At 39.8% G+C, this 21,446-nt stretch overlaps 1 protein-coding gene across 3 annotated transcripts in view; it reads right to left on the bottom strand.

Annotated features, from left to right (window-relative positions):
* LOC132791359 (platelet binding protein GspB) overlaps window positions 1-21,446 on the bottom strand; it is a 75,141-nt gene that overhangs the window by 9,318 nt on the left and 44,377 nt on the right. For all 3 annotated transcript variants that reach the window (XM_060800245.1, XM_060800262.1, XM_060800253.1), the window contains exons 3-6: window positions 20,372-21,248; window positions 13,658-14,038; window positions 11,981-12,449; window positions 11,126-11,908 (exon numbers count right to left, since the gene is read on the bottom strand). In XM_060800245.1, the coding sequence (XP_060656228.1) occupies window positions 11,126-11,908; window positions 11,981-12,449; window positions 13,658-14,038; window positions 20,372-21,248 (2,510 nt within the window). The remainder of the gene's footprint in view (window positions 1-11,125; window positions 11,909-11,980; window positions 12,450-13,657; window positions 14,039-20,371; window positions 21,249-21,446) is intronic.

The following is a 21,446-nucleotide window of genomic DNA, read 5'->3' as shown; positions in this document are numbered from 1 at the left end:
TTGTTGGCTGCTCGATCTGCCCACCTAAAAAGTTGACTTGTTTGGCTCCACTTCACTTGTGACTTTGGCTTTGATTTTGGGTAGCATACGAAGTACGAAGTATTTAATGATTTTGTATTTTTGTCTTCTTCTCGTTGCTCTTGCTGACTGACTGACTGCCCGGCTGTCTGTCTGTCCATCCGTCTGTCTACCCGTCTGACCGTAGCAAAAGCCAACAATTACGCTTAATGCCAAACATCCTCTGCGGTGGCTGTGGTTTGATCTTGTTACGCATTGAGCAAGGCACAAAATATCACTAGGTGGGCCTCACTTGTAGATCCATTGCATCCGCCAACGTTTTCTCTCTCTCTCTCTCTTTCTCTATCTTCTTGTTCTTTTCTTATTCGGTAGCAACAACTGCAATTGGGCTTAGAAGTCATCGACGTTGTTTAGGGCACGTGCAACAACCCAAAAGGTGTTGGAAATTGCAGTCGCTTTGGAATTTCGAGCAAGTCTTTTGATTGATTTACGTCTGTTTCTCCTTCCTCTCAAAATATAACAATCAACTTAACAAAAACAAAACCCTCGCTTATTATATTAAATAGTTTAGTAAATTACACAAAGAAATGCCCCCAAGGGCCAACTGAACTTTTGCAGTCTGTTTGCAATAAATAATAAATATCTTTCTCTATCTAATTCGCTCTCTCTCTCTCTCTTTCATTTGGTCTATTTCATTTTCTCAGCTTCTGCCGCGAGCGTAATAAAGTCGTGTTACTGTGGATCGAGCGGCGCGATAAGCGGTAAATGTATCGATAAATTATGCAATTGGCTTCAACTCATTTAGAAAGTTTCTATTCTGCAAAGAAAGCGACGCGTTGCTTTATTGAAATGAGCTACATTTATCGATAAGAAGATTAAAGATGCCGCCGATTAAGCTAATCGATAAGAGGATATATTCGGAGCTTGGATTATTATTTGCATTCGATAGTAAATGTTATCGAGTTGAGTTAATCGATACAAATTGAATGATGTAGTTGATAAGATAATCGACAAGAACAAATATATTTGGATATTCGATAGTTTAGTTATCGATTTGTTAATACGTTTATCGATAAAAATTGAAATATGTATCCGATTAAGGTAATGACAAGAGCATATATTTGGAATGAAGTTTGAAATGTATTACAAACCGTTTTTATTTGCATTTGATAGTTGAGTTATAAATTTGTATATGCATGTATCAATAAAAATGAATGATAATCGAAGGCATAATATTACGGAATATATGCATTCGATGACTGATTATTTACTCACAAACATTTATTCTCTATTATGTATATGAATTATGAATCATCCTCGGAGTATTTAATGTACTTTAGATTTCAAGTAAATATTCAAGCGGAGTTCTAGGTAATTTTGCCCACGGTGCAATCATGACCAGCATAATGTTGTATCTCAGGGTCAAAATATTAGCAAATTTGATGTGACCCGCTGGACAGCAGCTAACAAAAGTTATCAACTGCAGCAAAGACGCGCCCCAAAAGACCCTCGAAGACCCGTGAAGACCCTCGCAAGACAACGTACACAACAACAACAACAACAACGACAATGCCAACAACAACTGAAACTACAGAGCACGCTGTTAATTTTGTTTGGCAGCAGCAGCAGCAATGCTTTGGGTAGTTCGCAGCAGTTCAGGAGGAGTCAGGGAGTTCGAGAGCGGCACATAATCAGTTTATTTTGGTTGCTCTGCTGGCTGACTGGATGGCTGGCATTGTTGTTGCTTGCCACAAGAAACAAGAGGCAAGAGGAGAAGCAACAACGGCAGCAGCAGCAGCAGCAGCAGCGGTGGCAGCGGCAGAAAGTGCCCCGGGTTACACGCCAAAGATACAATTTTAGATTATATGGCCAACTGTGCGCATGCGCATAATAATAATGCATGCAACAAGCTGCAAGAGCTGCAGGACGGCGACGGCAACGACGAGTAGCCAATTGGCAATGGCTCAGCATCAGCAACAGCTTCCTGTAGGGTATGAGCAGCGCCGAGATGGAGATGGGAACGGGTGTGAAGGGGGCCAAGCACACAAAAAAGGCGTGCAAGTGGGTATAATCATCATCAGCTTTGATAACACACCACGAGCGACGACTACGACGACGACGATGATGTCGACCTGGCTGGACTTGTTGCAGACCCCGAACCCCGAACTCGAACCCGAACCCAAACCGAAACCCCAAGCGAAGCATGATCTCTTGCTGCTTGGCATTTGACTTTCGGTCTCCGTTTTGGACTTGCTTCTCCTTGTCTCTCTTTTGCTTCCAGTCATGCGCTAGAGACTTCCCGCATCCCTCTGCTGCAGTTGTGTTTTTTTTACTTGCTGGCTGGCTGGCTGTCAGTTTAAATGGCAGGCACTGTGTGTGCCGTGGCCACCTCTTAACCTTCGCTGCATATAACCTCTGCACCAGCATGCGGAGTTGCAACTGCCAACGTTTGGCCTGCAGCAGCAACCACATCAGCAGCAGCATCCGCAGCAGCAGCAACGTTGCAACAGCTTCTCTTCATCGATTGCAATCATTTGCTTTCGTGCTGTGATTTTTGCCCCAAAGTTGCCAACTTTTCAATGTAGGTGATTGTTCTAAGTGTGCTGCTCTCTTCTCTCTGCGTCCCCTCTGCCTCTCTCCTCTGTTGGCTAACATCATCAAACAGACGACATCATTATCGTGCAACAATATCACAAAAAGAGCAGACAACCAAAAACCAAAAAGTGAAGGAGGAAAATGTTAAAGGAACAGCAAGAAAATTGCTTGTCGTTGCGCATTTTGTAGGCGGCCTCCAGTCAGCAGAGAGAGAGAGAGAGAGAGAGAGAAGCTGGACGAGTTGCCAATATATTGAAATATGGCGGTAAGCGGGCAATTTAAATGTTGCCCCTTTTTCTTCAACAGCAGCAGGGGCATGGAATGTGGTTTTAAGTAATTCATGGATTAATGGCTAGCATATTGCTCTGGCCCAGTGCATCCGGAGGAGCTCAGCTCACTCACTGCTTGACTGCTGCTGACTGAAGCAAAGAGTGAATGGTCGTCGTGTCTGTGTTGTTGTTGTTGGTGTTGCTTTTGCCTTGGCCGTGGCAAGAGTAGGAGTTGCATGTTTAGCACGTGCCTCACTTGCTGCTGCTCTTGTTGGTGTTGTTGTTGCTGCTGTTGGTTGCTGTTGTTTTGTGCAGCAGTTTAGCTGTTGTTTGAGGTTGTTGGTCGAGTGACTAGAGCTGATAATGCGTTGACCGGCAACGCCGCCGCAAAACTCGCAAAGATCGTTAATTTTATAATCATTAGGTCTCTGGTGATTTGTTGGTTTTCCCCCCTGCGGCCAAGAAAGCTCCTCAATGCTCTCCAGCCAAACCAAACCAAGTGCAAGTACTGCAACAAAGCACCGTTAAAGTGCATGCAACTTGGGGCGCTAAAAAAACTCTGCAAGAGAACTCAAACCGATCGAGATCGCATCGTAGCAGTTTAGATCTGATCAAGGGGCGAATGAAAGCAAATTGCAGTGATACCAACATTCATCTAAATCTATTAATATAAGCAATCGAAGCGAAAGGAAATCGTCAGCATGAAATTGATATTACAAATTTTTGTGCTAATGATCGACTGAATCCTTTTCTTTTGTTACTGATTGCAGAATATATCGAAGAGATATTCGAATGGAAGTAATTTTTGCACTGATTGATAACTGAATGGTAGAAATTCAATTTATATTTAAATGATTTCAGTTTCAAATAAATATTAAAGCTAATCCTTTATAATGGATCTTTAAATTAAAATTAGTCCCAAGTTTAGCATGATTTTTGTCGTTCAAAATCAGCATTAAGCTGCTGTTTTTCACTAATTTTAAATTCAAATTTAATAACATTAAAATAAGAAAACTTTAAGCAATTAATTTCTATTCACAAGATTAAAAATAGATTCTGAAATGAGTTTATAAATACGTTGAAAATTTTTGTCACTCCACTTAAGCCTAAACAACCAATTAGTGTGTTAATTTTTTTGCCAAGTGTATTTTAATTTGTAGATGTAATCTCGTTTGTTAACAGTAAATATCTCAATGAGCATATACGAGTATATAAAGGCGACACACTCTTAACTGATAAACATCTACAGAAACTATGAAAACTGGTTCAAGACGATATGAAAACGAGAACGAAATCAACTCATGACGTTCATTATGTCATTAACGGTTGAGTTAACCAGTTAAGCAAAAGAAATGATAGAAAAGAGACAGAGAGAGAAAAAAGTCCAAGTCATAGAGCGTAAGATAATTGATTTTCAAATATGGAAAATGCACTGACTGTCTATCAAGTCAAGTCATTTCCCCCGCGGTCGAACTTCCTGCCTTTGTGTGCCCCCGAAAAATCGAAATTGCATTTTAATGCAACTTTCGAAATCAATTGAATCGAACGAAAGAGCGAGACGAGAGCAACGATAGGAAAATAATAATAAATAAATAAAAGTTTTAGTCAGCATGTGACAGTTATGGATGGGATGGGATGGGATCGGATCGGATGGGAAGGAAGGTCTTCGACTGTATTGAGCCAAAGTAACGAGTGCACGAGAGCAATAAAAAATCAAACTTTAATGCGAACTCTTCGTAAGCCAAAGATAAACAAATAATTCGAGATCGAGCTAGAGGATAGCAGAGATCGTTGTTGTGTTGCGTAGACCATGCGAGTTGTTGTCGTTGTTGTTGCTGTTTTGTTTAGAGTAGAGACCCTTGGGTCCAAGCTCAAGTGACAAGTGCTCTAGGCCCCCTTGAGAGAGTCGCGTTTGACATTTGTGTGCGAAATGATCGCCATAATGATGATGATGATTATGATTGCGTTTACGTTTATGATAATGTTGTTGTTTACGGTTGTCTATAATAATGCTGAAATATGAAACTGTGCGCCTAATAATAGGGTCGACTTTGAAATGCATATGCCCAGAGAGAGAGAGACAGACTTCAACCGGCAGCAACATTTACAGCACCTCCGGCTGAGGGCCAACTGCAACAAACACATGACAACAACAGCACACTTTTGGCGGGGGCGTTAACTGTGCCGCTAAATCTAGAGCTAAAAGCGATCTCTACTTTATAAACACAAACACACACACATTCGCGAGACGTTGTCGTACTCGTGTTGCTGTTGCCCGCTTGACATTTATGTGAACCCAAGCAACAATAACACGTTGTCTTGTGCCGCAACTCTACATCTCGCTCTCTCCCTCTCTCTCTCTCGCCTTCTCTGTCTGCATCTGAGTCGCTGGCAGAACGTTCGACTCTCAGCGATCGCGACACGACACCGTGGGCTTAAGCGTACCAGATTTTTATGATACTCTAACTACGGGTATTATAAATAAGTTAAGAAAATTAGATCAGAAATATTTGCATAAAAGTTAGATTAGAAAAAGATATCGCCTAATAATAAAACTATAGCAGAAATATTTGCATTAAAGTTGCTTTATCTACATAAAAGTTAGATCGAAATAGATAACGTCTAAAAATATAATTATAATACAAATATTTGCAAAACAGTTGGTTGATCTGTATAAAGCGAGATAGAAAAAGATATCATCTAATCATAATAAAACTTGCTTCTTGATAATAATAATAAAGTCTAGTCTATTTTTACACACATTTATAAAAAGCTCCTGTTAAAAAAATGGTTAAAGATATCATCCCAATTTCACCTTTAAAGCATTACCCATAGCATTAGTTATTTAATAAACAACAAATATAAAAATGTTATGCTATTCTTCATTTCTATATCTTCTTCAGCCAATGAAAACTATAAATAAAATTGTCATTATGTAATAACAAATTTGCTACTGAATTGAATAATAAATTCGACTGTATAAAAATCCCTATCTCTTGTTGCTTCTTTAACTTCTGAGTAATTTTGTGAAAGCAATTAATTCAAATTTTTAACTATGTGATTTCAAAGTCGATTTTTTTGGCTACTTCATGAAGAACATCTTCTAGTGTTGCCTGCCTGGCTTTATTTGATTAGAGCATTTAACAGTCGCTATGGAGTAAGCTATTTGTTCTCGTTTTTTTGTTTTTGTTTTAGTTTTGTATTTTGGTTTTCATTTTGGAGTTCGAGTTCGAGCTGGAGTCATGAATCTTATGACGCCTACGTGTACTTTTGGCATTTGGCATGTCAAATACAATAAGTACGACTATGACTATGACGGGCCGGAGTACGAGTACAAGTATGAATACGAGTACAACGAGTGCTTGGAGTTTCGAGTCGAACACCCCAACGGCACCGAAGATGGAGATACTACTACCCAAAGCCAAGAGACAAGACACAAGACATGGCTGAAGGGCAACGGAGGGAGGCGACAGACAGTTCCGCGTTGGTTGCCGTTTTGTTGTGTTTTTTTTTGACAGCTTTGTTGAGCTTGTTGCTTAGCTTGGGAAACATTCCTGAATGTCGTCACACACACACACACACTCTCAGATAGTGACACAACTGAAGAAAGAAACTAATTCGGGCCATTTAGGGCAGGCAAGTTCAAAGTTTTGATGCTGCGATACTGTGACTGTGGCAAATGGCCGATCATTGAGCTATGAACACAACATTATTACAGTTTGATTAAGTACACAAAGAATTCACACGAAACAGAAGTGAACAGTAGGTGTAATAGTTATAAAGCCAACGGCTTCTGTAAGTGGCAGCTAAAGTGGTCAAAGGCTGCCGATCAAAAGAGTTTTTGGAATGAGAATTTTAGAAAAATTTGACTATCAAAGGCAACTGAAATTAATAAGGAAGGCTTTGGCTTTGAAGAAGTACCTTATTTTTTAGTTATTGAATTGTAAGTTTAAAACTGATCAAATAATACTGGGAATGTTATGTGAAGATCACCGAAAGTCCAGCTAAAATATAACGTCTATATTTCTATATACATTTAACTCTTTTAAGTTACAGAGCACAGCAACTGAATTGCATGAAATAAATATGACGAATTTCCGCTGTTGGTTGTCTATAAGTCACGTTCCCATGACGAATATGTTTAAAATTTTTCTTATCGCGTTTTTGCTTCAGCTCGGCTTCGAATACAAACTATTTTGGTTAGCAAAATTTAACACAGCGACAGAAAAGTACACGATAGAAAAATTTAACAGAGACTAATTCAAAAAGGAAGAAATTTGTGTTATATGAGATACTCAGATAAAACAGAATTGTTTGCGAATCAAGTGACATTTCATTAAGCAAACTTATAGAGTTAAATATGTGATCCATATCTTTTTTAAAAATATCAATGAAATTAAGAAACATATTTGGTTTAATATATTACAGATATTATCTATTTTCTTCAAACTTCATTAAAAATGACAGTCAATTATTCTGAACCATATTATATAACAATATCTATATTCTTCAAACTTTATTAAAAACACAATTTTGAACCAAATAAATGACATTTTATTAAAGGAAACTTATTAAGTTTAATACGATTTCAATATCGTTCATTCAATTTTAATTTGTTGCCAATTTCGAAACACTTTTACGACACTTTTAATAATTATTTAAGGCACATCTTCATCAGAGATCTCTCAGCTAGGAACCTGCTGCCTCCGCACACTTAATCAATGGATAATTCCATGCAAATTCAAGGGGACACTTGGCAGATCAAGAGTCTCAATCGCTGGCAATTTAACAAACAAATTCTGAAATGTGGCACGCGGCAGAGAGCGTGCAACAACAGTTGGTTGTCGTTGCGGCTGAGGATAGACTAGAGACTCGGTTGCAGCTGCTGCTGCGATCACGCATAGAAATTATTATTGTGCCTTAATATAGCCATAAATCAGAGCTTTTAAAATGCAAAGGAAATAGTGGAACGAGCACAAAAATATGAAATGAAGGAATGAATATATGTATATGTGTGTGTAGAGCATCCTGTAGCGCGCTGTAGGGTGCAGCTTATGGTCAACTTTGGTTATAACTTCATCTGCATTTGAGTTGCGGGGCGATAATAAAGCGTCGCATCGAGCCACCCATGCGTGGTCAGACAGAGAGTGAGAGAGAGCGAGAGATCGGCGAGTTATATATAGCAAAGTGTGTGTATAGTATAGAGAGTTGTGTGTGTGTGTGTCTTTCAGTGCATGCCAATCTCTTGGTGACCAAAGTCTGAGCAATATCAATAACACTTGCCAACGCTGCAACATGATGCGACAAGCGGACCCAAAGCCTGACTTTGGCCTCACCTAGGCCCCAGCCCAGAGTCGAGTCGAGTCTTCACAGTCTGCAGTGTCTTCAGTCTCTGGTCTCCAGTCTCCGATCTCCGGCTGGGGCAATGTCACTGAACCAGTTCTCAATGTCTTCATATTGGATTGCGAAAGCAACCTCTGCACTAAATATTTACAACCTCCGCAATATCTCAAATGCGAGACAAGCCAGCGACAAAGTTTTCTAACGTGGCCACGGCCATGGTGACTGCGAGTGAAACAAGTTCATGCCGCATGCCACATGCCGCATGCAGCTTGCAACTTGCAACTGTAGTCGCGAGTCTGGAGTGTCGTTGTGGCCATAAATTCAATTGAATATTACGCCAATTGGCTTTTTGTCTATCTCACAAAATGGGGCGGAGTTGTTTCTTTTCGCTCGCTCGCTCTTTCTTTCTTTCTTTAAACTGGTTCGCGCAATGTCTTCGTTTTGGCCAGGCTAAGCGCATTTCAATGGTCTAGGCCTTAAGCCGCTTTGGGCCAGCTAATTAGGCGACTTTTGACGCATCATCAAGAGGCTGAGAAGGAGCAACAACCACAGCAAACAACAACAGCAACAGCAATGAGATGACCATGTTTGCAGCTAATATGCATCAAAATGTGTCAACACCTAAAGCCAACTGCATGTTAATTGTTAACGCTATCTGCAGCCAAGATGCAGTCAAAGTCGAAGACCAAGTCGATGTCTGGTCTGTGTGGTTGTGCGCCGTGTTTTCACCTCCATTAACGCGTGTAGCAGGATCTGTGGCTGTAGCTGTGGCTGAGACTCTGGCGCTGGCCGCTTTAATGACGCCTGACGTTGACCGATCGTCGACCGCAAGCGGCTGACCGATCAAAAGTCGTTCAACTTGCCGGAACTGGTCGTAAAAGATCACCTGGGCCAACAACAGCAACAAGAAGAAGAAGAAGCGAGTCGAACAGCAACAACAACTACAACTATGTGGAGCAGTCGACTCTGCTTGGCCAGTTAGATGTTCTCGTAGATGAGATGCCAAGAGCTTGGCCGCATTCGCGCAGCTTTATTCGCGTGGCACAAACACACACACACACACACACACAACCACAATATTAATGGCCGCCAATGGAGTTCAGGTCCCGGTGCTCGGCTTAGCTTCTCTAGCGTCGCCAGTACGAAGTTCAAACGAAAACATAGTTAATCTTATGGAATGCCATTGGGGCAAGCAGCAGGCAGGAAGCGAAGCTCTCCACTGGCAAACGCATGACTTTCAAAAGTGCGAATTGCCATTGGGTAAATGAACTTTGACAGTAATGGGGCAACCCAGAATGGATGATATAGGAGCCGCCGCTCGACAAGATTTACACAAAGAATTGCGCTAGCTAACAGCTGCCACAATTTCTTTACGATTTATCGATAACTATTATAGCTTTGATCTCGTCGAAGCGAATAAATAACACTCAAAAGATTCTAAAGATCAGATCGATATCAGAGAGATATTTCTTATAAAATTTCTTATAGAATATCAGATTACGTCTACAATTTCGGGATGTATCACTGCTATTATTATGTCTCTCAAAATGTAACCTTTGCTTCACATTTCATAAAACTAAAGTACTTAAACTTCAATTCTAACAGCTGCCACGAATTTCTTTTGGATTTATCTATAACTATTATAGAGTTGATCTCATAGAAGCAAATAAATAACGCTCAAAGGTTCTTAAAATCAGATCGATATCAAATACATATTTCTTCTACAATTTCGAGATGTATCATTTCCTATTTTTATGAACTTCAAAACTTAACCATTGCTTCACATTTAATAAAACCGAAGTACACAAAATTGAGTTCTGTTTTATCTATCAATTTTGTGGAGGTCGTCTAGCATTAATTGCCTTCTATATTCTTCGCGGAAACTATCTTATCTGCTGCTGGGGATTCTTTCTGTGATTATGTTGGTTTACTATCACACTTATTGCTTGGTTGGTGGTTCAACGATAAGCTTACCAAGCACTTCAACTTGTTGCTGACCAATACATATTTAACACATTAATTGTTTCAACTTTCAGACTTTGTCTTTGACAGATTTATAAAGCAAGATACTTTGAAATTTCACAATTTGAAGGGAGCTTTACGATTGCAAATAAAATTTCATAATTTTTAAACATTTTCCCTTTAAAAGCTTATAGAGCCAAACTCGAGAGATCTTTCAAATCTGAAATGTAGTATTATTTAAATTTACTAAATGTGGCTTTCGGTATATTTTTAAGTATTTTTGGGGTATATTAATTTGGTATATTTATAGTAAACGGAGTACTATATAAATATACCAAATATAACCTTTGGTATATTATTAATATTGTTGAGGTATATTAACCTGTTACATCTTAAAATTAATTCCACACTATTTTACTTTAATTAAAAACGGTCAGTGAGCATCTTACTTGTTTTAAATAGAAATTTAAGTACAGAAATATATTTCAGCACTTTTCTAAATTTAACAATATTTAAGCAAAATTTTGTAATATTTCTTTTCTAAAATAAAATCTTTTAACATTTAGGCAAAGTTTTCTGTCATTATATGATTCATTTTTTTTGCTTAGCCAAAGTTTTCGTTCACAATTTTCAACCCAACCCTATTCCCAGTTCTTTTAGCTTTGCTGATCTTTAGATTGAGCAGTTGGTAATTGGTTTTTGCGCTGATTTGCAGCCTGAACCCCTTCAGAAATGTAGCGTGGGCTTGTGTATCTGGCTATCAACTATCTAGCATCTAGATAGAGTTACAAGAGTGTTGCCCGAGTTGAGATGAGGGGACCATAAACATTAATTAGGCGTGCGGCAATTTAGAGCAATTTGCATGTGCCGTAGAAATCGAAGCTTTATCAACTTTGAGACTGACTAAAGAAAAAAGTTGGTCGAAGAAGTTGACTTACCTGTACGTATTCGGCGCATATATCAATTCCACCCACAAAGGTGCAGACATCGTCCACAGACCAGGAGTTCACTTCCTCGCTTTGCGCCTGACACTGACGCACTGTGCCCGCTGGCGATGTTGCTGCTGTTGCTGTCGAAGTTGCTGCTGCTGCTGTTGCGTTGGCGTTGGCATTGCCTTGGCCCTCGAGTGCATCGAGTGTTGGTTTCTGCTCTGCAAGTGGCGGGGATGGTGTGGAAGATGTTGTTGCTGTTGTTGTCGTTGCTGTTGTTGCTGACGAGCTGGCACGACGTGCCCCCAGCAAGCCCAGCGTTGCAGCAGCAGCAGCAGTGGTTGCTGTTGCTGTCGCTGCTGCTGTAGATGATTCAGCCTTAAAACGTTTGGCAGCTGGCGGCTGTGAGCTCAAGTCCAGAGGCGCCGTCGCTGCTGCCGACGAAGCAGCATCAGAAGTTGCCACATTCGGCGCCGCAGCAGCCTCCGCATTGGAACGTGGACTAGACTGACGCGAGGCGTGATGCGATTGTTGTTGTTGCTGCTGCTGCTGTTGTTGCAGTTGCTGCTGCTGCAGTTGCGCCGAATAGATTAAAGCGGGTGTAACAAATTGCGCCGCCTGCTGCAGCGCTGCATTCAAACTGGGACGTGGCGTGCCCGATGTGCTGCCACTGGGCGATGAGGCATTGCTGCTGCTGCCTTTCAGCTGCTGTTGTTGTTGCTGCTGCTGCTGCTGTTGCTGCTGCTTGCCCCGCAGTATTTGCTGTATCTCGGCATCTTTGGCAGCACGCGCCTGCAAAGTGGAACATGAAGCGAACAAATGCAATGCTTAAACAGTTTCTTCTTGTGGGTGGCCTTTACTTACCAGCGTCAGCAATGCTTGGGTGCTGCTCATGTCCATGAGGGGCGGAAAAATGCCACCCGAGAAGGGCAGAAAGTTGGTCATGAAAGGCGAAACACTGGCAGCGGCCACCACAGCGGCCATTTGGCTCTTGGCCTGCTCCGTTGGCGATTGTGCGGCAGCTGGTGGCAGCTGACTGTTGCCGCCCGGCACCACAACAGCACCTGGCACACCGCCTGCCACGCCTACCACCGACACACCGCCCACGCCGAGTGTGGACTCCTTTGCATCGCGCAGCTTTTTGCTGCTGCTGCTGCTGCTGCTGTGGTTGTTGTTGCTGTTGCTTGTATTGTTGCTGCTCACGCTGCCAACGCCGCCGCTGCTCGACTTGGCGCCACCTGTTGCATTCGTTGCAGGCACATTGATGCCACCAACGGTGGCGCCAGTGCTGCCGCTGCTGTCGTAGTACGAATTGCGACGCGTCGCATTGTGACTGCAAAAAATGTAAGATTATTATAATAAAATAAAAAAAAAAATAGGTCTGAAATTGCAACTACGCTTAATTATAAATTTGAGAAAGACTTCAAAAATAATTGCAGAGTAAGATCCCTTAGCGAATAACTCTATTATCTGGGTACTCCTTTTGGTGGTTTCTTTTTCTATAATGTTTGATATAGTTTTCTGTTTCAGATTCATCACTTTGAAGCCAACTAAAACTACTCGATGTAGAGAATTCAGCCAAGAAAGTTTTCACTGCTTTGTAAACTACTTCTTAGACATTTTCGTATATCTGTCTGTCTGCTTATTTAAATCTAAGCCGATACGTCAATAAAGCAGCTAGAGTCTACAAATTGCGTACAGTGAAGCATATTTCGACTTTACAAAATATTTATAGTACATTAACTTTAACAGATGAGTGGATATGTCACAATTTGTTTGCCTTGGTATCTATCTGTCCGTTAGTATCTTAATGCATAACTTGAGCACTACAGAAGCTAGATCTTAAAAATGTAATATGTGGATAGTTTAATTTTTTTGTAGACTACTGGCATTTTAACCTTAAATGGAGAAGAGTTTATTACTGCAGTCCTTCAGTTACTCTAAAAATTATTGTTTAAATCTATTGCTCACAATTTAAGATGTGGGTACTTGAATATTATTGCAATTCAAGATTGTATGATATGTCCTTGTGTTTTGTATTTAAAAAAGAGCTTATTTATAAAGTTATCTGTAAAAAATCCTCAGTTGCTTCAACTAACATAAAAATTACAATGGTAATATTAACTGAATATTATTATTATTATAGAAGCAAAAGACTTTTGCGGCGCTTCAAATACCTTTTTTAGAACTAACAGATTGTCTGAATTGAAAATAATTTTGTGGCGTTGAGCTTTTCTATGTCATCTAGTTGAGGAATATGTTTCCCTAGGTCTCTACTATTTGTCCTGGCCCTGACCTATGAGGTCTAGGTGTTACAATATCAACAAGTTATGATATTAGATGTGTCTTATTTATAAAGATGATTCCTCAGTAAGTTTTTTTAAGTCTAATTTAAGTTTCCTAAGTCTATTCTTTCCTAGTGGTATTAAACTCTTAAAGATTAATTGCTAATAATGAACTATGAACTATGCTTATTAAGCTTAATCAATGAAATTATTATTGTAAGATAACACTAGTATTTGCTTTAATACGATGACTTACTCATTGGGATTGTTGTTGTTGTACTTGGCTGCAAGGCAGCGCATAATATCCGAATAGTTGCGCGTGGAGAAATCTGTGGCATTTGTGGTTGACGCTGCCGCATTTGCAGCAACTGCAGCTGGACTGTTGCCAGTGCTGCCAGCGCTGGTGGCGCCACTTGTGGCATTATTAACTGCTGTGGCAGCTGAGCTGCGTTGACTGCTTGCCGCAGCGGCTTGTTGAAAGCTGTTCAACAGATTTGTGGACAAATTGTGGAGGGGCATGTGAGCTGTTTGTGTCGAGCTGGGCGGACTTAAACGTTGCTGTTGCTGTTGATTGGGTGAAATGCCACCGCCACCGCCGCCCCTATACGACACCGATGAGGGCGTGGCGCTGCGAGATCTGCAAAGTAAAAAAAAAGAGTTGAATGAACAATGAATTAATCAAGCAGCGAGGGCTGACATCATTTTTGTATGCTTAAAATATCGATCGACACGACTAATTTGTGGCCCATAAATTAGCATTAATATTTAATTAGTAGTCAGTCCCCTCCTTCTCTGCCTCTCTTCCCCTCAAGCTAGGTGTCGCATACAATTGGATTATTTGTCATTTGTGCCACTCTAGAAGTTATCTAGGAGGCTGACGTTCCATTTGACATGCTAATGAGTGGCTTCCGTGAGAAGATCGAACTTGGAATCGAATCAGGCAACTCGGTAAACTGGCAACTGGCATTTGGCATTTGGCAGCTGGCAGCCAAAGCACACACAAATCGCTCTCTCATCCGTGTTGACGTCTCTCATATTTAGCAATTTATTTTCCAGCACTTAATGCGATTACGATTCATGTTGAGTTATAGCCAAGCAAAGTTGACGTGCGAAAAGTCGCCTTGCTTCGCCAAGAGACAGAGAGAGAGAGGGAGAGCAACAACGAGATGTTGCTGCCACCATTCCGGGAAATGCTAATCACACTCTGCATAGTTCCGCAAACTGTCAAAGACTGCGGCGATCGATATAGACTGTATAATACAGATAAAAGCCATATAAGTATTATATACAGCATAAAACAATAAATATGCTGTAAAATTGTAAAATTGCAAATCTATGTTGGCTTTAAATACTTAGTTGCATTATCGAAGTAATAAATATTTAATTTGCAAATTCTTTCTTCTTCACGTACAGCTCGTAGTTAGAAAAAAGTTTATTTAACATAATTCCCATAAAATATAAATCAAGAAACAATAATATAACAGTCAACAATTTGTGGTTGAATTTCTGTGTAATTGAAGAATTCAATTCAAATGACGAATTCTGAGTTTGCATTAAGCTATATTTTAGTCAATTATAAAAATTAGCAAGAAATATAAATGTTATATTTGTTAAATATAAATGATGTAGTGACTGCTTCCATACTAAAAAAGAATTTATACTTCCAGGAATAGGAAATTACTGAAATAAAAATGCCAGCCACTACACTTGATATATATACTCCCTATTACATTATAAAATATATATATAACAAAATTAAATCTAATACTAAATTTACAAGTTCAACGCTTTCTTTTCTTTTATAGACTGTTCATAAATGAAAATTGTTCTCTCAAGAATGCAGACAGAGATAATTTAGCAAAAAGGGCATTTGAATACTCTGAATACTATTTGCCAAGTGGAGTTGAACTCGCAGCTCAGAGCACTGAAATGGGTTCGACAAGGTGTAGCACGCTCCTAACGTGGCCATAACTCAAAAACATGCCACCAACATGGCCCAGCCCAACAGTCCCCAGTCGCAAGTCGCAAGTCGAAGTTGCAAGTCCAAGTTGCAAGCAACCACGAGCCATGGCTAATAATCAGCAGCGGGTCAGCTAACAGCAGCTGCAAGTGCTGCATGCAAGTGAATCAAGTTGGGAGATTTAACAAGGAGCTGCATGTGGGAGGAAGGTGGAGTGGGCGGGGCAAGGCGAGACGAAACGAGGGAAAAGCAACTCGTGCTGCACGTCGTCGGTCATTTCGTGTTGCTTTTGGCTGCTGCTTCGGAGGCAGCCTGCACAAATTTATATATAAAGCAGGTAAGTTGTTGTTGTTGTTTTTGCATTGGTTGTTGTTGTGTTGGTTGCTGCTGTTGCTGGCTTTTTACAGCCATTGATTTATCGTGATCTGTTTGGCTGTCGATTTTATGTTGCTGCTGTTGTTGCACTATAACAAACTCTACAACGTTTTTTTCTCTCTTTTTATTTTGTTTGCTGTTTGTTGTCTCGTGTTTTTTGTTTTAAAAAAAATGTTGATTATTGCAAATTGCTTTGGCGATTGGTAGCAGCTACTTAGTTGTGTTGTTGTTGCTGCTGCTGCTGTTGTTGTCAGTGTTGTTCTTAGCAATTGTTCAAATTGTTTATGGTGCGATTATGTTGCCAGATCTACCTCCACCTCCACCTCCACTCCCCCCGCTCTCTTTACTGCTACCGTAACTTACAATCGAACAACATTTGATTCAACTCTTTGCGTATCTAACGGATTTGATCTATGGCATGGCTAATTGGCTTTTTGGGGCTGGGTGGGGCGGTGTTTCTACATATGCAAATGGTGTCTATTGTTACGCCTACACGCGAACCTCAAGACAGACAGCAAATAAAATCTCTATAAAGCAAGAGCGAGAACACAAAAACAAATCTGCATAAATTAGCAAAAATCAAACTAAAGGTTTATCAATGAAAAATCAAACAAAAGCCCCAAACGAAATACGATACAAACTCATCAAATTACAACAGCAACAAAAATCATATTCATAAAAAAGAGAAAAAGATCCCCGAAACATACACAAATTTATTACCATTTCTGGAGAGACAGAGTTCTTGATCTCAAAGTGATGAACGAACACAAATCTTGGCCTCAAGAGCATCATCTTAAACTTGGCTAGTCTCTTGGATTGGGCTTGAATGTTGTTGAGTGCGAATTGCGCGGATTATAAAAAAGTTAATGTTAACGTTTGACTTGCCTTGAGAGAAAGAGAGTTGTATTTAGACACTTAAGGTTAAGAGTCTCTGCTTCTCGAGTGCAACTTGCAATTGAGCTGTTCTTGACTCAAAACCCTCGAGTCGATGTCGATATATATTTATGCAATGCAAACATTTCGGATTAAGTGAGCACTAGAATTATGCTATTGAAGTTATTGTTGAATTGATGTTGAATTAATCTTCGCAGGGTATCTTCAAGTCGACCTTCAGATGGTTTTCAGTTATCAGCAGTGTCAAAAGCTGATTGACGTATTTGAGACGAAAATATTTGGGTTCAAGTCTGGTATATTTTGAATGTGGTACTTTATTGATATACCAAATATGGCCTTCGGCAATATATTTTAACATTTTTGTGGTATACTATTTGGTATATTTTAAGAATAATACCGAGCACACTCAACTTTACTCTTTATTTTCTTTTTTTAGGGTCGACTTATTTTGTAATGTAGCCTTCTTCTGCCTTTTGTTGAATATGAAATACTTTTCACATATTCATTCTTAATGTCAATCTATTCACCTTTACAGGATATCTTCTAGTCGGTATATTTTATAGTTGACCTTCAGAGACTTTTAAGTTATCAGAAGTGGCAAAAACTGTTCAATTTTAACTCTTAGATTCACATTCCACTTTTAAATTTACTCACAAATATTGTAATGTAATATTGTAATGTCAAACTATGCTTCTTCACAGAATATCTTTTGGTCGAGTTATTTTGTGGTTAACCTTCAATCACATTTAAATTGTCGATGTCAAAAGTTGATTGATTTATACGAAAAGGCAATCGTTGGGTTTAAATTGTTTACAAATATTAATAATATATATTATTTATGTTACACTTGTTTATTTATTTAATTTATGTTTTATTCAGCTAATCGCTAAGCAGCCCATTAGGAATTCATATTTGTCTAATTCAATTAAAAACAAAACTCACGCCACGCAGAGTTAATCGCGTTTAGCATTCATCACGAACGCTGTCAAATTATGCAGCCAATTTATTATAAACAATTTGGTTAATTAAGTTGGCTCACATAATTAATATTATTGAGCAGACAACAGAAACACAAAAAGCCCAAGCTTTGCTTAGGCAACTCAATTAAAGTTATCGATGGCCCAATAACTTGTTGAATCCCTCGATTTTGATTCGTTCTGGTTAATCAGAGCTCAACAAGAATGTAGACGAAGACTGAGAGGAGAGAGGGAGAGGGAAAGGAGAGACCACCCTCCAAGCAAAGATGTGAAGATACAAAGATACAAATGGAATGTGTTTAAGGCAATGGCAACAACTATCGTGACTTTGTCTAAGAAGATTTAGGCACACACCTCAGGTGCCGAAAGAGCCAAATAGCATGTCTCATTAATATTAATAAGCTAATAAGCCAATAAGCCCAAGCCCAAGACAAGCAAAGTCAAGTCAACTCAAGCAGCTATTCAACCAACTAGGCCACAAATGTATCTTTCAATCTGTAGATGTATCTATAGGTGTAGCTGTTGTGTTGTTTGTGGCATCTTTTAGCTCGTTTTGTGCCCACAATTTGTCGTCTTAGAGGCTCCAGTTTATTCTTAATTCTGTTTTGATAAATTGTCTGTATTAGTTAATCTATACTTGGTGGCTTAGCGCCATTAATTTAGTTGTGCGTATTAATTACAACTTGGGCATTCTTTTTTTTCTCTCATCTTTTTCTGCTTTTGTTTGGGCCCCGCTGGCGTTGAGTTTATTAATTTGATTTATATTTAAATTTCATGTTTATTTTTTTTGTCTGTTTCGCCTATTCGCAGCCTTTTGTTGCTTCTGTCGATTGTTTGTTTCCTTTTGACAGCTAACGTGTGCGTTGTTTGTATTTAAGCGTTTTGATTAATTTGACTATCTTTTGGGGGCCTTTTTCGAAACGGTAGCTGAACTAAACTGATATCGATGCTATACGATTTGAACTTTTTGTGGCATTAATTTGCCTCAAATGTTAATTAATTTGTCAGGCGCACGACAGCCTCAAATTAATAGAAAGAAAGATGTCTTTCTTTCGTTTAAAGTTAGCATATACAAAATTGTCAGTTATCATAAAGAAAGAGAAAAAAAAATTGAAATTATCGAAAACAAAAACACAGATCGATCATGGATGCCAAGAAGAAACAGCAGCAGCAGGAATGTCAGCTGAATGCTCGACCCACTTCCATATTGCGAGTCAGTGGCAGCTATCGCAGCAATCATTTGTCCAACAATCCATCGATTACCATCAACCTGCCCAACAACAATAACGAAACCAGCACTGGGACTGATGCCAGCGATGCTCAGGCTCAGCAGCAGCGACGCCAGCGCCGCGAGCACTTTGAGCAACTGCGTCGCGATCACTATCACAACATGTACTCCACTATCAGTGGGCATCGCCAGAGTGCAGTCAACTTGTCCAGAAACAGCAGTGAACGCGACAGCACACAGAGCTCAAATATGGAGAAATCCTCAAAGAAATGATGCTTCTTGTTACACTTAATGTTATCCCAAAAAAAGATTGTTTCTGAATAAACGTATTGAAATATTTAATTACAAAGGAAGTAAAATCTTAAAATAGCTGGGACAAACTACAACATTTTTCAAAGCCAAAGAATAAAGCATAAGATAAAATGTATTGCTTCCTTTCTATGCTCTACTATTTACGTAAGAGTTTTATTATTCAAGAGTTTGTGTTTCTAAATAAAAGTATTAAAATCCTTAACTACCGGAGTTGATTGCCAAGGGATTCAATAGCAAAGATATTATGTATGTTTTTAAACATTGAAATCCTTAACTACCAGAGATCATGGCTAGGATCTTCAAATACTTTGTAAGAGTTTAGAAATGAATACTTCTGTAAAGTAATTCAAAGCTATAAAAGAGGTTTCGCTTTGGTATAGGCGAAACTATGTTACAAAATCTTTTATTTTTAGAAGATGAGGAAAAGTGTAAAACATATTATATTGCTTAATTTGTATCTTGTACTTTGTTTAAGAAAGTTTGTTCAAATAAGTTTAAAGCAAAGAAAACAAAGATTTTCTTCTAAATAAAATCGTTTAAAACCTGGAACCTAAGTTAAATGAAAGATTTGAAGTCAGCAATCATAAAACTCTGTAAATAAGAGTGCAGAAGTTTATTTTTGTAGAAGGAAATTAAAAATGAAACTTTACTTAAATATAAGATAATATTTTATACTGGTACAGCTCCGGACCTCCATTGGTATATGCTCCTAGATAAAGCCTTTTCTGCCTAAGGCTAAACCTAAAATGCTATTTTTGAAAGATTAGGGGAAAAAGGTATAAAGTCTTGGAACAGCCTATTATAAATATATTACTTAATTTGTATTTTCCACCATGGATACTGATCTTAAACAGTATTGGTAAAGCTACAATCTCAATGAGAACAAATAGTAAAGCTAAATCTTTAATTGGTATTGGCAAAATTTGTTTCACATAAAGTAAAGATTGCCAAAGCACTTTAAAGTGAAGCCCGTCGAAGTTTAACAAAGTTATTTAATACAATAAATTAATCGTCAAATTAAATCGTTGCACTCAGTTTAATAATATAAATCAAGTTCAAACTGAAAACTCTTAAACAGCCTTCGCACTTAACTGTTGCTTGTATTATCCCACTCTAAGCAATACTTTCCACCACAAGAATTTATCTCAACTCGTTGCAGCTGGTTAAAGCCGCGTAAATTGTTGTTAAAGTCACAAGAGAAATCATTAATAACGTTTAACTCACCTGGCAAATGCCGCTGAAACAGACACTTCGCCATTGTTGTTGTTGTTACTAGTGTTGTTGTTGTTGTTGCTGCTGTTGATGATGTTGGTGGCGGGACTGAGTCGCTCCCGTTTGACGTTGCTGCTGTTGATGGCGAGCAACTGTTGCTGATGACTGCTGTTGTTGCTACTGTTGTTATTGCTGTTGCTACTGTTGTTGTTGCTGATGTTGTTGTTGTTGCTGACTGTTGAAATGTTGTTGTTGTTGTGCATGTTGGCAATAGCCGACGACTCCATGAGTGCATCCTTTAAGGAATCCAACGGCAACGACAGCTTCTCATGCTTCACCTTCTCCAAGTACAATGCGGCATAAGCAGCAGCTGCTGCTGCCGCTGTGGCTGCTGCTGCAGTGGCTGCTGAGGAGGCAGACGACGCTGAGACGGACGACGATGAGCCCGAGGAGCTGGAGGAGGAGGTTGAGCTTGAGGTATTGCTGCCGGCAGCTGTGGCTGAGGGTGTTGCTGCCTGCATGATGCTGCTGCTGTTGCCCGTCGCTGCAGCGCCAGCAACCGTTGCTGTTGTCGTCGTTGGGCTGCTGGCCTCGCACAGCTTCTTCGAGCTATCGATGGCGCCGTAGCCGCTGAGCAGCAGCGAACGCTCGCTGAGCATTTTCGCCGTGTTGCTGTGGTTGTTATTGTAGTGGCTGCTGCTGCTGCTGTTGAGATACTGTTGTTGCTGGCGTAGATCGCTGGCCAGCCGCTCGAGATGCTTCCGCTTGGTGGCCGCCGCCGCGGGCAATGAATTGAACTGTTGTTCCTGCTCCTCGTTCTGATGTTTCACTGGCGTTGCCGTCGTCGCCTTCGCTGGTCTCTGCTGCAAAATGTCGGTGGGCGTGTTACCTGAAAAAGAGAGAGAAAAGAAGCGTGTCAAAGAGTGAATACAAAAAAGAGACCGAGAGAGAGAGAGAGAGAGAGAAATTACGCAGTGCGTCACTAAACTTTCGCTGTAAATCGAAATCGGAATACATAACAAATGCGCGACTCAGAATCGGAATCAAGTCCAACGACAAAAAGAGGGGCTCAGCTGAGGGGTCGTTG

This window comes from Drosophila nasuta, chromosome 2L (genome assembly GCF_023558535.2).
Source record: "Drosophila nasuta strain 15112-1781.00 chromosome 2L, ASM2355853v1, whole genome shotgun sequence".
In the NCBI taxonomy this organism is placed as follows: domain Eukaryota; kingdom Metazoa; phylum Arthropoda; class Insecta; order Diptera; family Drosophilidae; genus Drosophila; species Drosophila nasuta.
Note: the sequence above shows the minus strand (reverse complement) of the source record. Positions and strands in the feature narration are given on the sequence as shown.